Below are 25,109 nucleotides of genomic sequence, written 5' to 3' on the forward strand. Positions count from 1 at the left end.
GTGTGCCACCACTGCCCGGCCCATATTTAATTCTTAAGGTGTTTTTCTTTTCTTTTCTTTTCTCTTCTTTTCTTTTTTTCCTTTCTTTCCTTTTCTTTCTTTTGTTCTTTTTTTTTTAAATTTGAGCATGTAGTGTGCTCTAGGTCTTGCTTCAATTACCAATTAATTCTCTCCTCCTCCTGACTAAAAATCTCACGTCAATTTTTCATTAAAATACCTTCCAGTTTTGGATATGCCTTACAGGCAGATTTTATTATGTTTTAAATGATAACCATAATACTATTCAAATTTTGAATGGAACATTCCGTCGTTATCATACTCATTAAAAATAACTCGTTAAGAATAAAAGCAATGTTGGTGGGAACTGGAGAGATGGGTTAGTGGTTAAGAGCGCCATTACTCTTTGAGAGGACCCACGTTCGGTTCCCAGCACCCGTGACTGGCAGCTTACTACTGCGATAACTCCAGCTCCACCTTCTTCTGGACTTCACATGAACCCATACTTGCCTGTGCACATACTCACAAAGACACATGCATATACTCATAATTAAACTAATAAGATAAAACCTTGAATAAAAAGTAGTAAGAATAATAGCCATGAATCCTACCTGAGGATTTCGTCTGGGCCATGCTGGCTTCTCATTCAAAAACGCGGCGTCTCTACAGTTAGTAAAACCAGCTGGAATCACAACTAACCTGTGTATTTTAAGTCCCAGTGTTATTTTGAAACGTTTTTTAATTAAACAAATCCATTTAATAACTACCCTTTTCATAAGTTCTCTTGGTAAATTTTACATCACATCACATAGCTGTTGTTTGCTGTTGTCGGCTTCACAAATGTTAGGCTCCACGGAAAAGGTGAGTGTGACAGTTTTCTCCGCAACAGACACCGGGTTTTTATTAGTGTTGCAATAATAAGATTGGGCTCTAGGCGCCGCTGTTGACCAATCGGGGAACGGGAGGACAAAGCTATTGAGTACTTCTCCCGAACCTCTACCACACAAAGCCGAAAAAGGGATGGATACTCACGCATCTCAACTCTGGAAGTAAAAACACCTCCGTTCGCTTTGGATTATGTTTTGGATGCGGGATACCTGGAACCTCGTAGACACAAAAGCTGACTCGGAAAAAATAAATAAAAAATAAACCGGCGCAAGACCCTCACGGAATAACGCTCACACCCAGCCATGGCGAATCAGTCTCAGCGCCTGGACCGCCGCGCGCTGATCCCGCTGTGCATTTTCCTGGGGACCTTGCTGACCTTTGGGACAGGACAGATCCGATACTCGGTTCCAGAAGAAACAGATAAAGGCTTCTTCGTAGGCAACATCTCTAAAGACCTGGGGCTGGAGCCCTGGGAGGTCGCGGAACGTGGAGTCCGCATCATCTCCAGGGGACAATCGCGGCTTTTCTCTCTGAATCCGCGAGGCGGCAGCTTGGTCACTGCAGGTAGGATCGACCGTGAAGAGCTATGTGATACGATGCCCTCCTGCTTGCTGAATTTGGAAATTCTCGTGGAGGAAACCCTGAAGATTTACGGAGTTGAGGTGGAAGTACTGGACATTAACGATAACGCTCCCAGCTTCCAGGAAGAGGAAATAGAGATCAAAGTCAGCGAGCATACCAGTCCTGGGTCGCGATTTCCGCTTCCTAGCGCTAGGGATCCAGATGCAGGGATGAACTCCCTGCAGAGCTTCCAGCTCAGCCCAAGCAGTTATTTCTCCTTGCAGGTGAGAGGCGGGACTGATGGGGACAAGAATCCAGAGCTAGTGCTGGAGGAAGGTCTGGACCGGGAGAAAGAGGCATCTCACCACCTCCTCCTCACAGCCTTAGATGGGGGAGATCCCGTCCGCAAGGGCACGGTTCCCATTCGCGTGGTGGTCCTCGACGTCAATGACCACATCCCAAAATTTACACAGTCTGTGTATAGAGTGAGTATTCCTGAAAACCTCAGCTCCGGGACGCGGGTAATCGTGGTAAATGCCTCAGACCCAGATGAGGGGATCAACGGGGAAGTGATGTACTCTTTCCGGAAAAAGCAAAGCAAAGCTTCTGAAATATTTCAACTGAAGTCTCAAACTGGAGAAGTTCTAGTCGGAAAGCCTCTGGATTTTGAAAAATACAGATTCTATGAGATGGAAATTCAAGGCCAGGATGGTGGAGGGCTGCTTAGCACCACCACGTTGTTGATTACGGTTGAAGATGTGAATGATAACGCTCCAGAGATAACTGTCACCTCTGCCAGTAACTCAGTGCCGGAAAATTCTCCTTCGGGCACAGTAATTGCTCTTCTAAACGTTCAAGATCAAGATTCTGGAGAAAATGGTCAGGTCTCTTGCTTCATTCCTAGTGGTCTTCCTTTTAAGTTAGAAAAGACGTATGGAAATTATTATAAATTGATAACAAATAGTGAACTGGACCGGGAGCAGGTGGAGAGCTACAATATTACATTGATCGCCAAAGATCAGGGCAGTCCACCGTTGTCTACAGAAACTCACCTCCTGCTCAAAGTGGCAGATGCCAACGACAACCCTCCAGTTTTCTCTAGCTCCTCTTACTCGGCCTACATTCCTGAAAACAACCCCAGAGGCTCTTCTATCTTCTCGGTGACCGCCATTGATAGGGATAGCAGTGAAAATGCCCAGGTCACTTACTCTCTGGCTGAATACACCATCCAGGGAACACCTCTATCCTCTTATGTTTCTATCAATTCAGACACGGGTGTGCTGTATGCCCTGCAATCCTTCGACTATGAGCAATTCCAGACCTTACAACTGGGAGTGACCGCTAGTGATAATGGCGACCCACCATTAAGCAGCAATATTTCGCTGACCCTTTTCGTGCTGGACCAGAATGACAACACTCCAGAGATTTTATACCCCTCTCTCCCTACTGATGGTTCCACTGGTGTGGAATTAGCACCTCGCTCCGCAGAGCCGGGTTATTTAGTGACCAAGGTGGTGGCTGTGGACAGAGACTCCGGGCAGAACGCCTGGCTGTCCTATCGCCTGCTCAAAGCCAGCGAGCCAGGACTCTTCTCCGTGGGGCTGCACACGGGGGAGGTACGCACGGCCCGAGCCATGATGGACAAAGATGCTCTCAAACAGAGCCTCGTGGTAACTGTGCAAGACCACGGCCAGCCTCCTCTCTCCGCCACTGTCAGGCTCACAGTGGCGGTGGCTGACAGCATTCCAGAGGTTCTGGAGGACTTGGTTAGTCTGGAGTCTCCCGCCAACCCGGATGAGTCAGGCCTCACCCTCTACCTAGTGGTGGCCATCACTGCAGTCTCCTGCATCTTCCTCATCTTTGTCATGGTACTGCTGGCTCTCAGGCTTAGGCGCTGGCACTCATCACGTCTGCTCCAGGCTGCCAGCGGATTGGCTGGTGTGCCTCCTTCGCACTTTGTGGGCGTGGACGGGATGCGCGCTTTCCTCCAGACCTATTCCCACGAAGTTTCGCTCACTGCAGACTCAAGGAAGAGTCACCTCATCTTCCCGCAGCCCAACTATGCAGACACGCTCCTCAGCCAGGAGAGCTGTGGGAAAAGCGAGCCTCTCCTGATAACTGAAGACTCAACTACGGTTTTAGGCAAATGTGAGCCGACAGATATTCAGGTGAGAGAGAAATGTCTTTGTCTCCCAATTGTTCCTGTTTTGGCACAAGTCTTGAAGGGACTTTTGTTGAGCTGGGTATGAAAATTAGGCTTGAGTGAGTGAAATTGGTCCATACATATTAGAACACTACCCGTTGGTTTGCATAACTTACAACATCAACAGATTAACATTTCTTTTCAGAAGAGCTTTGTCAATGTCAAGTTTTGGTAGTTGCGTCTTTTCTTTCGATTTTGAAGGACTATATCGATTATCTTTGCTTGCTTTGTAATGAGTTAGCTTCAATGTTGTTTGTCTATCGTGATTGGTGGCTATCCATGCAAACTAATCATGATTCAATTTGATGATGCACAAACGTAATTTAATTTCAATTTCACAGCATCTCTATAGTCTACCACGATTTGCTTCTAATGTTTAAATTGAATTCAAGTCTGTAGCACGCCCTCTGCAGCTTTTCCTCATTTACTTACACTCGGCTTGTAATGAACTTTTCTTCGAAGCATGGATCAGTTCTGTTTTGCTTTTTGATGGCCGATGGAATATTTAGATCCTGTTGACTATTTCGACTTTGTAACAATGCTTTATCCTATCAAAATTTGGCAAGGTTTTAGTAGGAAGAGGACATGCAGGACCATTTTTTTTCTTATCCTTTCTATCCATTCCTACTGTGAACTCACTACATTGTTCTGAAGAATAACCAGACTGTTGAGTTGTTGTTGCTTCCTTTTATTCTTTTACTGTAGTACCCTGTAGAATGTTTTTTATTTTTCCTGGTTTTTTTCTTTTTCTTTTCTTGTTCTTTTTAATTTTCCTTTCCTTCTCTCTCTCTCTCTCTCTCTCTCTCTCTCTCTCTCTCTCTCTCTCTCTCTCTCTCTCTCTCTCTCTCTCTCTCTTCTTTCTTTCTTTCTTTCGTTCTTTTTGTTTTTTGTTTTTTGAGACAGGGTTTTTCTGTATAGCCCTGGCTGTCCTGGAACTCTGTAGACCAGGCTGGCCTCGAACTCAGAAATCTGCCTGTCTCTGCCTCCCAAGTGCTGGGATTAAAGGCATGCACCACCACTACTCGGCTCAAATGCTTTTCAATGTAACAAATTCATGCTTGGAAATGATTTTTATCCCATGCTTCTCAGTGAGTTTCGAATTCAAATGTGTTTATGTGATTTGCAAAAAGTTAGAGATTGGAGTGGGTTTTTGCATTGTATAAGTGATTAATTTAAGGGCTTGGATACAGGCCAGTGATCATGTGCTTGGCATGTGCATGACCCTTGGTGCAATCCTTAGCATTCTTGGGGGACAAAGACTGACTTTTCGTGTAGTTGTCTGTCCCTGTAATAACCTTCTTCTTCCTCTTCTTCTTCTTCCTTCTTCTTCTTCCTTCTTCTTCTTCTTCTTCTTCTTCTTCTTCTTCTTCTTCTTCTTCTTCTTCTTCTTCTTCTTCTCCTCCTCCTCCTCCTCCTCCTCCTCCTTCTTCCTTCTTCCTTTTTCTTCCTCCTTCTTCTTCTTCCTTCTTCCTCTTCTCCTTCCTTCACTTTCGCCTTCTTCTTCTTCTTCTTCTTCTTCTTCTTCTTCTTCTTCTTCTTCTTCTTCTTCTTCTTCTTCTTCTTCTTCTCCCTCTTCTTCAACAGAAATCTAGCAGCTTAGATACTTTTTTTCTTTCCTTAAGTTAATTTTGCACTACATTTATTTAAGCATAGCCAATTGTGGTAATCAGAAAGAAAAAGCTTGCTATTGAAGCCTCAATACATATCCAATAGTGTGCATGTCATCTGAAGCAAAGAAAAACAAGGAAAAGAGACTTATGAAGATTTGACCACAGGAATCACCTTCATAATCAAACTCCACATCCTTGTGTCACATCTAGAGATTTGGTTCAAATTGCTTGCATATTAATATTTCCTTTCAAGTTAACGTTTCTCATTTAGGAGTTTGATCGTAACATAATTCATTATTGATTGGGTGATTGGGAATATTTCTTTCAGTTGTTGGGAAGAGAATTCTTCCTAACAGTTGCCTAAGTTTGTCCTGAGACAAGAAAAAAAGTATTTGAATGTTTTGTGTGGTGTTTATTCTTATGAAATTCCAAACTTGCAAGAAAAAGAACTTTAAGGCGCTACACTTGAACTAGAATTAGATTATTCAAAAGACTATGAGGCATTTGATTGGTAAGGAGAGGGTGGTCTGTATTTTTAAGCATAGTCTAAACTAGTTGGAGGCTCTCGGACAAGCTCTTGAAGAAGAAAAAGAAAAGGTCGGCTCTGAAAGTTGATTCGCAAGTCATGGGCAATTCAGTTAGGATGCAACATATCGTTTAAATAAAAGGATAAAAAGAGTGGTTGAGGATTTAGCTCCGTGGTAGAGTGCTTGCTTAGCAAGTGTAAAGCCCTGGGTTTGGTCCTCAGCTCTGGAAAAAAAAATTAAAAAAAAAAAAAAGGATAAAAAGAAAATTCTCTCCCATTTCATATCATGAGATTCTTACTTAACAGTGATTGAACATTTAACAATCCTTGTGATGCATCTATATTACAACTAAAAATAACTTCTGGCATTGACGATCTTTATTCCAAATGTTCCCTAAATAGTCACTCAAAAGTGCCTCTCCTCTGCTAATTATGCATGCGTCCGACGATGTCTGGTGTCATTTCGCCACTGTCAAGTTTTCCTATACCGCGTGGTGGGGCTATTTTCCCACGTGATCTTGAGAAAAGATTTTCCTGATTCTTCCAATGTGTGTGTTTCCTTAGAAAAGACAAGCTTTTTAATCTGTTGTCACTGGGTTAATAGTTATGCTACATATCCCACCTCTGAGGAGCTTTGTTCGGTAGCAACACTGGAAAACAGTCAAATTCTAAACTCAGAAATTCCTTTGCTCCCCATATCTCAACATAGCTGTATCCCTAATCCCAATGCGAAGGGTTCTGATTGCAATTTTATAAATGGCCTCTGGGCGCCGCTGCTGTCCAATTCGCTGCAAGAGCTGACTCCATGCTCTACGGGTTGAAATTCTGTACATTCACTGGAGGCTTAAAGAGTACGGGTACTTGAATTTTCTGCTTGGTAAATCAGCAAGTAAATTAGAGACTGTGATATCCTCAAACGTGGAGCGTTTGGGTTTTCTTCCTGGTGGAAGTAATTCGCGAAGCCTCTTCCCTTCACACTGGTGCGGGAGAAGGATGGAGCGCAGCAGCGTGAAGCTAGGGAGCAGGACCCCGTGGAGGCAAGTACTCTTTCCCTTCTTGCTGCCTTTGTTCTGCACGGGGTTCTCAGAGAAAGCCCGGTACTCTATTCCGGAAGAAATGGCCATGGGTTCAGTCGTGGGAAATCTCGCTGAGGACCTGGGGCTGCCTGTTCAGGACTTACTGACACGAAACCTTAGAGTTATTGCAGAGAAACCGTATCTTTCTGTGAACCCAGAGAACGGGAATATAGTTGTGAGCGACAGAATAGACCGAGAGTTTCTCTGCTTCCAAAGCCCTCTGTGCGTCCTGCCCTTAGAGATTGTGGCAGAAAATCCCCTAAACGTTTTTCATGTCAGCGTGGTGATAGAAGATATAAATGATAACCCTCCCCGTTTCCTCCAAAATAGCATTGTTTTGCAAATCAATGAATTTGCGATTCCAGGCACTAGGTTTGGCCTGGAATCTGCCATAGATGCAGATGTAGGGCCGAACTCTCTCCAGAGTTACCAACTCAGTTTGAATGAGCACTTCTCTCTGGTGGTAAAGGACAACACTGAAGGAAAGGATGCCCCAGAATTAGTGTTGGAGAAGCCTCTGGACAGGGAAAAACAGAGCTCCCAGCTCTTGGTCCTAACCGCAGTTGATGGGGGAGAACCAGTCCTAACTGGCACTGCTCAGATTCAGATCGAAGTCACTGATGCCAATGATAACCCCCCAGTGTTCAGCCAAAGTATGTACAAAGTCAGTCTTAGAGAGAACATGCCCGCAGGCACCTCTGTGCTAACAGTGATAGCCACTGACCAGGACGAGGGTGTCAATGCAGAAGTCACCTTCTCCTTCAAATCACTAGGAGAAGATATTAGAGATAAGTTTATCCTAGATCATCAAAGTGGAGAAATTAAATCCAAAGGCCCTATTGACTTTGAAACCAAGAGAACTTACACCATGAACATAGAGGCCAAGGATGGTGGAGGCATGGCCTCAGAATGTAAAGTTGTACTAGAAATTCTTGATGAGAACGACAATGCCCCAGAAGTGGTTTTTACTTCCGTGTCCAATTCTATAACCGAAGATGCAGAACCGGGGACAGTGGTGGCTCTGTTCAAAACGTATGATAAAGATTCAGAAGAAAATGGAAGAGTGAGTTGCTTCGTAAAAGAAACGGTTCCTTTTAGGATTGAATCTTCTGCCAGCAATTACTATAAGCTTGTAACAGATGGGATCCTGGACCGGGAGCAGACTCCAGAGTACAATGTCACCATCATCGCCACTGATAAAGGCAAGCCCCCTCTCTCTTCCAGCACAAGCGTTACCCTGCATGTTGGGGATATCAATGACAACGCTCCAGTTTTCCACCAGGCCTCCTATTTGATCCAAGTGGCTGAGAACAACCCTCCTGGAGCTTCCATTGCTCAGGTCAGCGCCTTCGACCCGGATTTGGGATCCAATGGCTTCATCTCCTACTCCATCATAGCCAGCGACCTAGAGCCTAAATCACTGTGGTCCTACGTGTCCGTGAACCAGGATAGTGGCGTGGTGTTCGCGCAGCGTGCCTTCGACCACGAGCAACTGCGCTCCTTCCAGCTGACACTGCAGGCGCGCGATCAAGGATCGCCCGCGCTCAGTGCCAACGTGAGCATTCGCGTGCTGGTGGGTGACCGCAACGACAACGCGCCACGCGTGCTGTATCCCACGCTCGAGCCCGACGGCTCTGCGCTCTTCGACACGGTGCCGCGTGCTGCCGAGCCCGGATACCTGGTCACTAAGGTGGTGGCGGTGGACGCAGACTCGGGACACAATGCCTGGCTGTCTTACCACGTGCTGCAGGCCAGCGATCCCGGGCTCTTCAGCCTGGGACTGCGCACAGGCGAGGTGCGCACAGCGCGTGCCCTGGGAGATAGGGACTCAGCGCGGCAGCGCCTTCTGGTCGCTGTGCGTGATGGTGGACAGCCACCGCTCTCGGCTACAGCCACGCTGCACCTCATCTTCGCTGACAGCCTGCAGGAGGTCCTGCCAGACTTCAGAGATGAACCTTTGCTGTCTGACTCCCAGAGTGAGCTTCAGTTTTACCTGGTGGCGGCCTTGGCCTTGGTCTCAGTGCTCTTTCTTTTCGTTGTGATCCTGGCCATTGTCCTTCGCCTTCGACAGTCCCATGGTCCTGCTGTCTCAGACTGTTTTCAGTCGGGCCTCTGCTGTAAGATGAGACCAGAGGTTTCTCTCAACTACAGTGAGGGGACTCTTCCTTATTCCTACAATCTCTATGTCGCCTCCAATTGTCAAAAGACGTCTCAATTTCTTACCTTGACGCCAGAAATGGTCCCTCCGCGAGACCTTTGTACAGCAGCTTCTGTAGCAGTGAGTGTCACTGAGGAGAATGACAAGATAGTCTCAGATTCTATTGCTTCTAATCACGTGAGTTTCAATTCGCCTTTTATTCACAAGTTGTTTCGTTTTCGAAATCTTTTGGAAATATTTTATTTTATATTTGTCTGTCTGTTGGTTGGTTTACTTATTTTTTATAATATACTTAGAGGCAGGGTTTCTCAACATAGCACTACTTGTCCTGGAACTAACTGTAGACTGGGTTGACTGTGAATTCTTAGAGATCCTCCTGCCTCTGCCTCTACCACGACCGATATTCTTTACAAAGAATATCTTAGGGCACATTATACCAACAGTCTCAGTTCTTTCCTGTCTTTGCTCTATATGCCAGTAACTACTGCGCCATTAGGCTTCAAGGACTTTGAAATATTTTATCTATGTACACCCAAGCACAGAACTTAGAAGTATTATGATGTACTGCCACTCAAGCAATTTAATTTTTTTTAATTCTCTCAGATTCACTTAGGCTTGGCAGCAAGCACCTTTGCTGGCTGAGTCATCTCTCAGTGGTCCTACTCAAATACTTTAGTTGAGCTATACTTTTGTCTTTCTGTGGTAGTTTCTTGGGAGATCAATATCTTGATCTTTAAACTGAGAAATGATATATACAAAAAGTTTTCAAACTATATGATAATAATTTGGTAGTAATATTCAGATATAGCTGGGGTTCTTTTAATCTCACTTTTATGTCTTACAAGCAAGTTTTCTTCGAATCTTATTTTATGGCTATCAGAGACTGAAGGGTAGCTCAATTAGAGTTTATACTTAAGCATGGCTGATAGCTAGAGTCCACTGTCCAGCAGCCATCACTAAAACGTGCTTGCTTTCAAAGACAGTTTCTAGCCACATTAAATATGTACAGGCAGTCGTCCCCCAGAATCTTTTCTACATTTTGATGTGCTTCTAAATGTATGGCCAGGAGTTCTCAGTTTTCAAAATTACCCAGGAGAAGGAAAGTTTACAGTACTCCTCAGGTTACTAATTTTCCTTTACTAAGTCTTTCTCAACACCAAATGTCCCTTTTGCAATACAATAGATCTGTATAACTGTACAGTAGAATCTCCAGTTCCAGTTAATGCAAGTTGGAATCTTTCCACTTACTCTAAAGGTCTCCATAATCTTCATTGGTTGATTAGATTCACATATGAATCTAATAATATGCATTATAACAGTTCTCATGTTTGGTTTCCATATGATAGTGAAATTTTGTTTCTTTCAGTAATAAATTCCAACTTGTTACAATAGTTCTTCCCTTTAGGAATTTTCAAGAAATCTATTGAAATTTTTGTCTTACTGGAAAATATAGGAAAACACAAACAGCTACTGAAAATAATTCAAGGAAGTGAATTTGTGTGCGGGGTGAGGGGGGGTGTTACGGAATGCTCACTGAACTGCCCAGTACTGTTGAGTTTTCTGTTTCCATCTCCATTTGAAGAACAGTAGGTGGAGCTATTTAAGGTTCACAGACCAAAAATCCTCTCCCGGAGTTCACGACTGTGCAGTAATTGGTTCGGACTCTGAGCGCCGCTGTTCACCACGGGGAAGGAAAAGCAGGGAAGCCCTGTTTGCTTTGCATGCGTCTAAAGCACAATGCGGACAGACTGAGACAAAATCCCTCTAGGAGCAAACTGGCCTGGAGGAACTCGTCCCACCTCCTAACTGTCGTGCTCCAAGGCTTCAAAAGCGGATTCTGGTTCAGGTGATCAGAGGCAGAATTGGAAATAATCCTCAGTTGGTGATGATCCCCATGCAATGGCGGGAGGACTACAAAGGGCTGGTCTTCCTGGGAGTCCTCCTCGGGATGCTGTGGAAAGCTGGATCCACCCAGATACGCTATTCGGTTCCCGAGGAGCTGGAGAAAGGATCTAGGGTGGGCAACATCTCCAAGGATCTGGGGCTGGAGCCCCGCGAGCTGGCGGAGCGAGGGGTCCGCATCGTCTCCAGAGGTAGGGCTCAACTTTTCGCTCTAAACCCTCGAAGCGGCAGCCTGGTCACCGCGGGCAGGATAGACCGGGAGGAGCTGTGTATGGGGTCCATCAAGTGTCAGTTAAATCTAGAGATTCTGATGGAAGATATAGGGAAAATTTACGGAGTAGAAATAGAAGTGAGGGACATTAACGATAACGCTCCCTACTTCCGTGAAAGTGAATTAGAAATAAAAACGAGCGAAAACGCCGCCGCTGGGATGCGGTTCCCTCTTCCCCATGCTTGGGATCCAGATATAGGGAAGAACTCTCTTCAGAGCTACCAGCTCAGCCCGAATGCTCACTTCTCGCTGGAGGTGCAGAACGGAGCTGATGGTAACAAGTACCCAGAATTAGTGCTGGAGAGCTCGCTGGACCGGGAGGAAAAGGCCTCTCATCTCCTAGTCCTCACCGCTTCCGACGCGGGAGACCCAGTTCGCACTGGCACAGCGCGCATCCGCGTGATGGTTGTGGATGCCAACGACAACGCACCTGCGTTTGCTCGGTCCGAGTACCGCGTGAGCGTGCGGGAGAACGTGGCTGTGGGCACTCAGCTGCTGCTGGTCAACGCCACCGACCCGGACGAAGGCGCCAATGCGGAAGTGATCTATTCCTTCCGGTACGTGGACGACAAGGCAGCGAAAGTTTTCAAGCTAGACAGTAACTTGGGGACAATATCGACAATAGGGGAGCTGAATCATGAAGAATCGGGGTTCTACGAGATGGAGGTGCAAGCTACAGATAACGCGGGATATTCTGCACGGGCCAAGGTCCTGGTCACAGTTCTGGACGTGAACGACAATGCCCCTGAAGTAGCCATCACGTCCCTCACCAACTCTGTCCCAGAAAACTCTCCCCAAGGGACATTAATAGCACTTTTAAACGTAAATGACCAAGATTCTGGGGAAAATGGACAGGTAATCTGTTCCATCCAAGAGAATCTGCCCTTTAAGTTAGAAAAATCTTACGGAAACTATTATAGATTAGTCACAGATGCAGTCCTAGACCGAGAAGAGGTTCCTAGTTACAACATCACAGTGACCGCCACTGACAGGGGAAGTCCGCCCCTGACAACCGAAACTCACCTCGCGCTGGACATAGCAGACACAAACGATAACCCGCCCGTTTTCCTTCAGGCCTCATACTGGGCCTACATCCCAGAGAATAACCCTAGAGGGGCCTCTATCGCATCCGTGACCGCCCACGACCCCGACAGTGACAAAAATGCCCAAGTCACTTACTCCCTAGCTGAGGACACCCACCAGGGCGTGCCCCTTTCCTCTTACGTTTCCATCAACTCGGACACTGGTGTCCTGTACGCACTGCACTCCTTTGACTACGAGCAGTTCCCAGACCTACAGCTGCAAGTGATGGCGCGTGACAGCGGGGACCCGCCACTCAGCAGCAACGTGTCACTGAGCTTGTTCGTGCTGGATCAGAATGACAACGCCCCCGAAATCTTGTACCCCACTCTCCCTACCGACGGTTCTACTGGAGTGGAGCTAGCACCCCGCTCAGCAGAGCCTGGCTATCTGGTGACGAAGGTGGTGGCAGTGGACAGAGACTCAGGACAGAACGCCTGGCTGTCCTACCGTCTGCTAAAGGCCAGCGAGCCAGGGCTCTTCTCCGTGGGGCTGCACACGGGCGAAGTAAGCACGGCTCGGGCCCTGATGGACAGAGATGCTCTCAAGCAGAACCTCGTAGTGTCTGTGCAGGACCACGGCCAGCCTCCTCTCTCCGCCACTGTCACGCTCACTGTGGCGATCGCCGACAGCATCCCCGACGTCCTGGCGGATCTAGACAATCTAGAATCTCCTTCCAGCTCGGAAACCTCAGGGCTCACTCTCTATCTGGTGGTGGCCGTAGCGGCTGTCTCCACCGTCTTCCTGGTCTTTGTTCTGGTGCTGCTGGCGCTCAGGCTGCGGCGCTGGCACTCACTGCGCCTGCTCCGGGCTGGGGGACCCGGATTGGCTGACGTTGCAGCCTCTCACTTTGTGGGCGTAGACGGAGTGCAAGCTTTCTTGCAGACTTATTCGCACGAGGTCTCGCTCACTGCGGGCTCCCGAAAGAGTCACTTGATTTTCCCGCAGCCCAACTATGCAGACACGCTCATCAGCCAGGAGAGCTGCGAGAAAACCGAGCCTCTTTTACCATCGGGTGATTCGGTTTTTTCTAAAGACAATCATGCATTAAATCAGGTGAGTCTATTCTGAGCTTGGAGCAAACTATCATCCTAGCATGGATGAGTCACGGGTATTTGGAACTGATAACGCAGTTGTGAACACATCTGTATATTCACGGCAGACACAAACAACAACTTAGTCACCTTGTTTGGTTTTAAAGATACATACTCCTGTTGTTATATGCAACTATTACATAATGTAGAAACAATTTCTACTTTACGTTACTCTGTACCCTATAATTCGGTAGCTTAGTTCGTCAAGGATAATGCTTGTTTAACTTTTAATTCTTTTAGGCCATGAAGCATCTTTGTATCGGTTATGATTACCTCGTGCCATTTTATCTGTTAAGAATACTGGAGTTGTGGGTGTAACTTGGAGCTCAGGGTAGAGCGCTTGCCTAGCACATATGGAAAAGAGATCCTGGATTCAACCCCCAGTGGAGCCTTAGGGAACCCAAATTCCACTAGAGGGAAGAAACAGAATTTAATGGAAAGTGCAGTTGCTATTGGTTTTTAACCCATGCCCTTTCTGGGCGTTGAACCAAGATCTGTGCATGCTGAGCTACATCCCCAGACCCAATCCCCATCCCTCAACGGGATGAGGGACCTTGCTACTCTCTATCACTCTCTGCCCATTCCTTTGAGGCGAGGTTTTTCCCGACCCCAGGAGGTCCGCAAGCCTCAGGAGTGCTCCTGTCCCTGATCTGTGTGGGTGTGGGGGGTGTCGGTGTGGAGCGGGGGTTACAGTTCCTTGTGGGACCCCCTGGCCAGTTTCAAGGCAGCTGAGATCCAAGCTCCCAGTGTTTATGATTCCCAGCAGGTGGTATGAACTCCGATGCATCTCTTCAGCTCTGCGCTTAGACTTTCTTAGTGTAAGAAATGTTGTCATGTTTTAAAACTGTTTGACTTCTACGTATGATGAATTTTATTTCTTACACACTTGAAAATTTTCCCAGATCTATAATCTGTGTTGCAATGAGGAAGGACTATAATAGAATTTTATCAGCTACACATTTCAGTAGTACAATACGTATATAAGAATAAAGCCAAACATTTCTTCTACCCATTTTAACCTGCACCAATGATATATAAAATATCCAGATTCTTAGCACAAGAATGAGTAATTTGCCGTTTACATAGTGCAGAATTCCTTGAGGAAATATCTTTAAAATTCAAATGTTTTGAAAATGTATTTTGTTTTGAAGAAACTTTTCAGTAGTATATTTTCCCTTCACAACAATTTTCTTTTTACAAACATTTTTTTTTCTGAAAAGTACAGGTCCTAATTATTTGTTTAGAACTTGCTTTTTCTATGTATGTGTTGTCTATATATTTAAAAACCATAATAATTAGAATCCAAATTTATAAAAGAGATTAGTGTTACTTAGAGAATGAAAAGTAATCAAGGGTGTGGTGGCGCACGCCTTTAATCCCAGCACTCAGTAGTAGGCAGAGGCAGGCGGATTTCTGAGTTCGAGGCCAGCCTGGTCTACAAAATGAGTTCCAGGACAGCCATGGCTATACAGAGAAACCCTGTCTCGAAAAACAAAACAAAACAAAACAAAACAAAACAAAACAAAACAAGTAATCAAAACAACTAAACAAAATGACCCCAAAATAAAACAAGATTCAAATGTCACCTAATGCATCTTGACACCCAAGAGCAGAAAAGAAGGAGAAGGAGAAGAAGAAAAGAAGAAAGAGAAGGAAAAAAGAAGGAGAAAAAAGAAATATTTTCGCCAGGGCTGGTAGTAGAGACCTATAATCCTGATCCCAGGAACCCAGGAGGCTCAGGCAGGCTGATAGCAAGTTCAAAGTCAATCTTAGTGAAACCCCATCTCAAAACAAAAGGTCCAGAGAGGCCTGAGGGGTAGCCCAGTGCAAATCTCTTGTCTTCTACGTGCAAGGTCCTAGCTAGCTAGCTTCAATCCATAGTACTGAATAAAAATAAATAAATAACACACACTTTTTATTTACTTTAAGCTGTAAATAGAATGTACTATGTGCAGTGTTCTGTAATTAATACTAAGAAAAGCAGGGCAGTGTATCGTCGTTAGTGGAAATGTCACACAATACATCGGATCGGTGCTAAGAACAGCAGTCTGTTTTCTATCAAGCCTCTTACTTGGCCTGCCTGGCTGAGGTTAGCTCTCTGCTCAAGCCAGAGCCTCTTATCCCAGTTTGAGTCCCACTGGTAATGTCTCCTACTACTGACCATCGACCAGAAGACCCTAGTTCTGTGGTCCTATGTGTCAGTGAGAGCACAGAGAATTGGAGTTCCTGAGCCTAGCTACCCAGTCCCCAAGGTGATAGTGGTGGATGCTGACTTTAAACCTGCCTGACCTTCTATTGGTCAGGTGGAATTCAGTCTGTAGCCCAACAAGCCCAAGATATGTGGAGTTTATGTCTTTCTCACAAGGAGTTGCCAGCAGGCTCCTGTGAGAGACTTTGTTGATGATGGAGAGCTGTCCCCCTTAGCCACTTTTGTGACATACCCTGTCTTGGCTAACATCCTTGGTGAATATTGCCATATCTCAGAGACCACTAGGTAAAATTGCGTTCCGATGCTATCTTAATTTCTATCTGGTGATTGTCTCAGTCTGTATTTATGTATCATCTTTCCTGGCTGTGCTGTTTGTGCTGGTTCTGAAGTGTTAAGGATGCCTTCCGTTCACACGGCCCCAGGTGTTAACTTTAGGGTGACTATTGATCTAAAATGCCACAGTCCTATCAGCAATTTGTGGCTCCTGTGAACTCTGGGTCAAAAGAAATTTCTTCTTGAAAACTCTGCTCCTCAAGACTCAATCGAACCAGGCAGTGGTGGCGCACGCCTTTAATCCCAGCACTCGGGAGGCAGAGGCGGGCGGATTTCTGAGTTCGAGGCCAGCCTGGTCTACAGAGTGAGTTCCAGGACAGCCAGGGCCACACAGAGAAACCCTGTCTTGAAACAAAAACGACTCAATTGAAATCTCACTGAGGGACCCTGGGTGGGGGTGGGGTGACTGACATTCTGATTGCTGGGAAGCAGGTTCATCCCTCAGGGCAAGAGCCTCTCAGTGAAGCTTAAGTTCAGTCAAATGCAGATTTTTCTCAGCATGGACTCTTTCTAGCAATCTCAGGGAAGAACAATTCTGGCAAAAAGGCTGAAAGCTTGTGGTGAGAAACTTGACATGGCAAGCATGCCACGGTCAGGCATGATAGGAATAGGAACAGATGGTCCACGGTAATTTGGTTACATATTTTACACATTATATTTACACTTTATATTTAGTAGCTTTACCTTGCCATTCAGATTGTGTTGGTATATATATGGGGGCAATTCTTAGTCAGTGAACCATGAAAGATCCATACTCAAAACCGGTTTATCATGATACATGGTCTTTTCTATCTGAGAAAATTCTCACTACACAAAGACAGCCTGGGGCTGGAGAGATGATGACTCAGCGGTTGAGGGCAGATACTGCAGTTGCACAAGCTGGGAGATCATTTCCCTGCCCTCAGATCTGCTGACTCACAGCCTAGGGGATCTGGCGCCCTCTTTTGGCCTCTAAGAGTTCCTGCACTCATTGGCAATTACACAAACAAATGCACATAACTAAAGAAAAATATCAGGCTGATAAAGTTTGCCAATCATTTAAATAAATTTAAGAATAAGCCACATGGAAGTTGTTAGACTCCAAAAATTATCATCCCCCTGACAAGTGTCTTCTAACAAGTACTCGAGATTGCTTTTCATGCTGAATCTTGTTTTTCGAAATGGATTACAAATCTGGCTGCTTTATACTTCCCTATTCATGTCTGTTGCATTGCCCTCTGGTAAGATCTTCTCTTCCTGTTACCTGTTTGAGGCTTGTGGAATTAAAATAATGCAAATTGTGTTTAAGTGACTTTGAGCCTATTCCTTGAAATTAGGTGGATGTACAAATGGATCCTGGTGTGATCTTGGTAGTTCACCGAACTGGTACTTTACAAACTCTTAAAAATAACAGACTCAACACTTGCAAATAAACTCCCCTGTTATATATCTTACTGCCTGTAAGTTGGAAAGATGTAAAGCTATAACCTAAAATGTATTAGAAAGGGAGTGGGGGGAAGTAGTTACCTTTAAAGAACTAACGGAGGTAAAGTACATAAAATGCAAACTCTGGTTTGGGGGGACTTGGGTTGTTTGTTTGTTTAAGTTTCAAGACAGGGCCTCTCTACATAGCCCTGGTTGTCCTGGAACTCACTATGTAGACCAGTCTGGCCTCAAACTCATACTTCCTGAGTGCTGGCAAAATACAGACTCTGGAAAGTATGAAAGGGGAAATCTGGTAAATCAAAAGTAAAATAATATTAGTAGAAAGATGTATTAAAAATTGTCCGATTACTAATTACAGGTTTTCTTACTGTCATGAATTCCAGAGTAGGTCTGTGTTGTGTTGATTCCGTAATAAACTGTGACTTGGGTTTGGATCTCCAAAGAGAGTTAAACAAATCGAATAGTTTAGCATCTTTAACCTGAGTGCTAATTCCTACCTGTGGGATCTACTAAAGAATGGCAACCAAGAAAGAACAAGCATGTCAACAAGTATGTGCGCCCTGAACATGCCAAACTTGGCTTCTAGTAGTTTACTAGTAAAGAGACTGAGTACGTCCATTGAAAAGAGGGGTTAATTTAACAATTACTGCTCCATTTTATTTACTCTATTTTAAACAGATTTTATTTTTTACCATGCCTAGAATTCCAACATTCAGGAGGCTGAGACAGGAGGATCATCATTAGTTGGAGGTTCTGGTAGTAAATTCCAGGCCAGCCTGGGCCACAGTGTGAAACTTCATCTCAACAAACAAAAAAAAAAACAAAGCTAATCAATAAAATAGACTTTTCCTTGTTGTATAAGATGTTATTCACTGAATTATGGATCAGGGATCTTTCCTGTATTTTCCAGCAACACATATTGGTCATGTTCTTCTATTTCTGGTAAGTTGTTTTGGCACCGTTTGTTGAAAATTATTTCACTGATAAGTGTGACTACTTCCATTTGTTGATCTATTTCTCTATTTCCTTACCCATACTGTATTTTCTGAATTATTATAGCTTTTTAGTAAGTGTTAAAGTTAGGTAGGTAATGTCTGCTGACATTTTTATTCCTTGCAAATATTATTTTTAACAGTTCTTGGTCTTATATTTCCAAATAATTAAAGTCATCTTATGAACTCCCAAGTGCAAAAAGCCTGCAGGGCTTTCTGGTGGAAGAGTCCTGAACCATATCTCTTCTGTGATGGTGGGAGACTTTTAACAATACTGAGATTTGCTAATCCATGAACATGGTATATATTTGTTTAATTAAAACTTGTAAAATTATCTCAGCTTTATTTTATAACTTTTACTAATGAGGGCTTCTTAACTTTTTAAAATGATTTATATTTTTTATGTGTGTACGTGAGAGCTTGCATGTATTTCTGCACACCATGTGTGTGCCTGCCACCCATGGAGGCCAGAAGAGGACATTAGATCCCCTGTGACTGGAGTTACAGATGGTTGTAAGCCACTGTGTGGATGCTGGGAACCAAAGGAGCAAACCAAAGTCCCCTGAGGAGCATCCAGTGCTCTTAACTACTAAGCCATTTCTCCAGCACGTTTAATTTTTATTTTTAAATAATATATTGTAACAAAATTTGAACAATTAATTTGAACAATATTAAGGGAGTTGTGTGATTGTTGATATATTCACATTGTAAGATATTCAAATCCCGTCAAATGTATCTATCTCCTCAAATATCCTTTCTTTTGGTAATTTTTCAGTTATCATTTCTCTCTTGGCATTTCACTGAACTAGTTAGTACTTTACAAACTATTAAAAATTATAGACTTAACACTTGCAAATAAACCTCCCTGATATGTTATATAAGTATTTTACTGCCTGTAAGTTGGAAAGATGTAAAGCTATAACCTAAAATGTAACAGAAAGGGAGGGGGAAGAAGTAGTTGTCTTTAGAGAACTAACCGAGGTAAAGTACATAAATGCAAACTCGGTCCTTTCTTCTAGTTTCGGATACATTATATTATTGTTAGCGGTTGTTTCCCTACTGTGGAATGGTAGCACCAAACTTCTGGCTGTTGTCTCACTACTATTGAGTTATCAGTGATCCGTCTTCCTCTGTCTCTGGAAATACAAACTTCTGGCTGCTGTCTCACTACTATTTAGTTATCACTGATCCGTCTTCCTCTGTCTCTGGTAAATACAAACCCTACACCTTTCCTGAAGCAAGATTTCACTGTGTATCCCTGACTAGTCTGGAACTTGCTATATAGACCAGGCTGGCCTTGAACTCACTGAGATCTCTTTGCCTCTGTCTCGCAGAGTGCTGGGATTAAAGGTGTGAGCCACCACCATGCCTGACACAATTCTGCTCTTAACCCATGTGATATTGTCTACTTTAGATACAAATATGAGTAAGACAATGTGGCGCTTGTCATTTTCTCTATAGCTTATTTCACTTAACACGATTATTTCCAGATCCATCCATGCTGTCACAAATGACAAGATTCCATCCTTTGTGTTTGAATAGCATAGGCACCATCTATTTGTTATCCACCAGATGATGAATATCTATGTTGTATCCATTTCTTTACTAAGATGAAAGGTTCTGTGTTTTATATCTTCCATTAAGCTGTCTAAATATGTGGTTTCTTCTTACTATAATTGGTATTGTATTTTAATTTATATTCTTTTTTTCTTGTTTCTAGTTTATAGAAAATTACCATTTTTGTTGTTATGGTTGTTTTAAGGCAGTCCAGGCTGCCCTTGAATTTGCTATGTAGCCCAACCAAGCTGGCTTTGAAGTGAGGAAGTTCGGATCCTTCGGCATCATCCTCTCACGGTCAGGAGTTCAGGAGTTCCAGGCATGCAATCCTGTGTGTCTGGGAATGCTGCACATGCATTTTATGTGCCTTGACAAACAAGTAGTGAAGAGTGCTGTGTCCTCATACTATACTATGTAAGCCTAAACTATCCCTGCACAAAGCTAGGCTTTGATCCCTGTAGTGTGCAGGCTGGAAGATCCCACCCAGAAGCAGTTAACCTTGGTGTCTACCCAAGTCTAGCAGTGGATAGTTTATTAATTCATTTATACTATACATACTTATTGACTCTGAAACACTTGTCTCAAGTGACAAGGATGCAAGAACGTAGACAACATGGTTCATGACTCAGTAGGTGCCATTCTTTTGCAAGGATTTGACATGTGTGATAAATGCTGTCAAGTAGAAATACACAAGCAGCAATATATATTGGTTTTTTTCAAGACAGGGTTTCTCTGTATAGCCCTGGCTGTCCTGGAACTCACTCTGTAGACCAGGCTGGACTTGAACTCAGAAATCTGCCTGCCTCTGCCTCCGTAGTGCTGGGATTAAAGGCATGCACTACCACCCTTGGCCACAAACAGCAATCTTATCATGAAGCCAAACCTATTCTCAAGGTCAGAAAGGGTCCTGGAGTGGCTTAGAGCGAGGTCTGAGGGCCTAGTAGGATTTATTGAGGCTTCAAGTAGCATGAAGGGGCTGGAGAGATGGCTCAGTGGTTAAGAGCACTGACTGCTAATCCGAAGGTCCTGAGTTCAAATCCCAGCAACCACATGGTGGCTTACAACCATCTGTAATGAGATCTGGTGCCCTCTTCTGGTGTGTCTGAAGACAGCTACCGTGTACTTAGATATAACAATAAATGAATCTTTAAAAAAAAAACACACAGGAGAAGAGTTAGGGATCCTGGACATGGAGCAGGAGGGGAGACCAATAGGCTAGACAGAGCCTTGTAAATCTTATCAAAGATTCTCAATTTCTTAAAGTTCTTTCATATTTGGATATTATTAAATGGTTTTAAAATAAGACAGTGAGAAAATATGATTCAAAACATAAAGATGATTCTGCTTCTTGTGTGGACATGTGATCTATGAGGATCATAAGTAGACTCTGGGAGGCTCATAGAAAAAAAATGGCCTACTAGTAAGAGATAATGCTGGAGGGCAAAGGAGGTGGCTCAGGGGGAAAAGCTGTAGCCAGACAAATGTGATGATCCAAGTTCAAACTCAGAAACTGACATAAGAGGCCGGACCTGTAATCACTCCTGCAGAGGGACTGGAGGCCAAGAGAGGGGGATGGCCTGAAAGACTGAGGGTCAGCTAGCCTGAAGTACACAGTAGCCAAAACAAAAGGGATACTTGCCTAAACAAAACAGAAGGTGAGAAGAGACTTCCAAAAGTCTTCTGATCTTTACATGTGCAGCATACATGCCTACACATGCGCATGCGTGCACACACACATACATCACACACATGAAGTGATATGAAAAGGGATGTGCAGAGGACATAAAAATAAATGAGTGAGCGTAAGCTGGGCAGTGGTGGTGCACACCTTTAATCCCAGCACTTGGGAGGCAGAGGCAGGAGGATCTGTGAGTTACAGGCCAGCCTGGTCTACAGACTGAGTTTCAGAATAGCCAGGGCTACACAGAGAACTCTGTCTCAGATAAAGATTTCTTTCTTTCTTTCTTTCTTTCTTTCTTTCTTTCTTTCTTTCTTTCTTTCTTTCTTTCTTTCTTTCTTTCTTTCTTCCTTCCTTCCTTCCTTCCTTCCTTCCTTCCTTCCTTCCTTTCTTTCTTTCTTTCTTTCTTTCTTTCTTTCTTTCTTTCTTTCAAGAGTGGATTGGGAAGGTAGTGTTTAGAAAGTAGATTCAATGAAGCAATGTTGGAACAGGTAGTTATGAACTCCACAAGGGCAGGGACCGTTTTGTGTATTACTGTATTCTTCGGTGTCTGAAATGGTGTTGACTGGCTAGTGGTAGATCCTCAATAACATATTCTTGGTTCAATATACACAATGGATAAAAGGGGATTAGAGTGATGCTCAGGTGTCTTAGTTACTGTTCTGTAGCTGTGAGGAGATATCATGTCCAAAATAACTTATAAGAGAAAGTATTTAATTGAGGCTTACTTACAGTTTCAGAGAGTCAGTACATGGTAACCATGGCAGGGATCATGGCGGCAGGCAGGCATGGTGAAGTAGCTGAGACCTTACATACATCCTGATCTGCCAGAGGTGGCCGGCAGAAGGACCCACTGGCCCCACTGTGGGCTTTTGCAATCTCAAAGCCCACCCCCCAGTGACACAACTCCTTTAACAAGGCCACACCTCCTCCAATGAGGCCACACCTCCCAATCCTTCCCAAACAGTTCCACTACCTAGGAACCAAGCATTCAAATATATGAGCCTATGAGGCCGTTCTCACTCAAACATCTCATCAGGTGTTCAAATTGAGCAACTAGATGGCTGAAGGTAGCATATACTCAGACGTAAACGTCTAGAGAGTGGATTTAAGAGCAATCAAGAGTATGTCCAGGTTGAAATTCCGAGAAACGGCCAAGGGTAGATATTGTGTGGTTGGACACTTGGTAACCATTTCCTTAATTGATGGTTTCTTCCATTGTGGTCATCTGTACAGGTGGGTGGGTTCTCACAAGGCTGAGTAAAATAAGCTTTCTTGTAGCCCTATGCTGGTATGTTTTGGTATGTTTTGGTATGTTTGTATGTTTTCCTGACCTATCCCAGATTTATCTTTCTTGTTGGTCTATAAGACCTAAGAAGCGCCCTGTACCTCTCTATAACCCACCTGTGTCTCAGTCATAGTGTCCACTTTTCAGTCTAGTCCTGGTGTTCAGGGTTTTTTTGTTTTTTGTTTTTGTTGTTGTTGTTGTTGTTGTTTTGCCTCTGCTATTCTGCTTAGACTATAACTTACTTGACTGATATAATGTGGGTTAAAGAAAAACAACAGATAAAGGAACTTGCTATGCAGTCCACGCTGGCCTTAAATTTACCATCCTTTGTCTTCACTTTCTAGGTGCTGAGATTACAAAGGGGCACCATCCTGTCCAGACCTTTTTTTTTTTTTTAAACAACTGTTGTTTGCTCTCTCTCTCTCTCTCTCTCTCTCTCTCTCTCTCTCTCTCTCTCTCACACACACACACACACACACACACACACACACACACACCTGTGTGTTCTTTTAGGTACTAAACTCAAATTCATGGTTTTGCATATTTTAGAAAAATACTCTACTACTGAACTACAGCTCTTTGTGGAAAAATGTAATCTGTTTTTATCATCTTTTTTTTCTTACAAATGGTAAAATTTAGGAGGAATGCATACACTAAAGGATGCTTATCAATCACACAAAAATCATTGAACTTCAATATTAAACATGCGTAGACTCCTCAGCATTTTAAAGTTGATAACAGTAATATTAGTAATATAAGGCCAGGTGTGGTGATGCATGCCCTTAGCCCCGGCACTCAGGAAGCAGAAGCAGGAGGATCACTGGGAGTTCAAACACAGCCTGGTCTACACAGTGAGATATGGGACAGCCAGGGCGATGTAGAGAGACCCTATCTCAAGAAATAATTTATGACATAACTTTTCTTCCCAAAAAGATAGAAATGTTCCATATCTTTATAGAGAAGTGAATGAAAGGAATTTTCTAAAACTTATTGAATCCAAGATTCTTGCATTTTGATTGTATATAATTTACAACTCAATTTTTAAATGGATTTATGAAAATAAAACATCAGATTTTACTTCCAAGCTTCAGAGTCCCCTCAAGAGAGTAGTAGTGTTAATGTCTAGTTACGGACATTTAGAAACATGTCCTATGTGCATACAAGTATATATGTTGTTTTTGTTCAAATGGGGATCAAAATTTATATACTTACATACAACTTGATATGTTTATTTACTAATGCTAGGAATAAAATCCAGGGCCTTGTCCGTGTTATGTTAGCTCTTTTTTATTGAGCAGTATACCCTGTTCCTACTCTTAGTAATTAAAGATATCTTACATTTGTGTATGCATGCATGCATGCATGCATGTGTATGCCACAATACATGTATGGAGGCCATAGAATATCTTTCAGTAGTTAGTTCTCTCCTTCCAATATATGTGAGTTCTGGGACTCAAACTCAGGTCATCAGGTCAGATGGCACTGACCTGATGACCTGAGTTATCCACTGAGCCATTTTGCTGACCCATATAATTTTATTTGTTTATTTGTTTGTGAGTCAGGGTCCCATGCACCACAACCTGGCCTCAAACTCTAAGCATAAATAAGGCTGGCCTTCAAGTCTTCAATCTTTTACCTCCCAAGTGCTGGCATCGTGGAGGTGTAGCCCTGTGTCCAGCTAATAATTTTCCTAATTTCACTATTTAACAGGAACACATCTATTGAGTTCCCCACCACATAAACCACATGTGGATGGGTCATGCTTGTAATTTCAGATCTCCTGCCTCCACCTCCCAGTTGATGAGAGTAGAAGCATGGGCTACCCATGGCTGGTTTATGTGCTGCTGGGATCTAACCTAGGGCTTTGTGTGTGCTTGCTGTGAGGGTTAGTTTTGTCAAGCTCACAAACTATAGACTATTTTAGAGCATCTTAATTAGGGATTGCCTAGATCAGGTTAGCCTGTGAGCATGTCTGCGGTTATCTTGTGCTAATTCAGATGATAATAATCCACCCCCTGGGGTTGGTGACATTCTCTAGATAGAGGATCCTGAATGGTATTAAGAGTGGAGAAAGTGAGCCAATAAAGAGACTCCTGCATTACTTCATCGCGCTCAGCCCGTGACTGTGGGTGAAAGTTGACCAGGAATCTCAGATTCCTCCTGCCGTGAATTCCCTTCTTTGATGGACTAGAACTTGGAATGTGAGCTAGCAGAACCTGTCCCCCCTCTAGTCTGCATTGTCACAATGTTCTATCTCAGCA

The 25,109-nt window shown here is 43.8% G+C and overlaps 1 protein-coding gene across 18 annotated transcripts in view; it reads left to right on the top strand.

Moving 5' to 3' along the window:
• The window catches only part of LOC110284891 (protocadherin gamma-A4), a 180,868-nt gene that overhangs the window by 93,807 nt on the left and 61,952 nt on the right, over positions 1-25,109 (top strand). Inside the window, exon 1 of one of the 18 annotated variants that reach the window (XM_029472229.2) lies at positions 655-3,614. The exons of 15 other annotated variants lie outside the window; for them this stretch is intronic. In XM_029472229.2, coding sequence (XP_029328089.1) covers positions 1,188-3,614 — 2,427 coding nt within the window. In that variant the 5' untranslated portion in view covers positions 655-1,187. Of the gene's footprint in view, positions 1-654; positions 3,615-6,250; positions 9,197-10,385; positions 13,329-25,109 lie in introns of those variants that run through there. 2 more of the 18 variants (XM_021150871.3, XM_021150865.3) reach the window with 2 other exon arrangements.

Source organism: Mus caroli, unplaced genomic scaffold (assembly GCF_978045245.1).
Source record: "Mus caroli unplaced genomic scaffold, Mus_caroli_1 scaffold_19, whole genome shotgun sequence".
NCBI classification, from domain to species: Eukaryota; Metazoa; Chordata; class Mammalia; order Rodentia; family Muridae; genus Mus; species Mus caroli.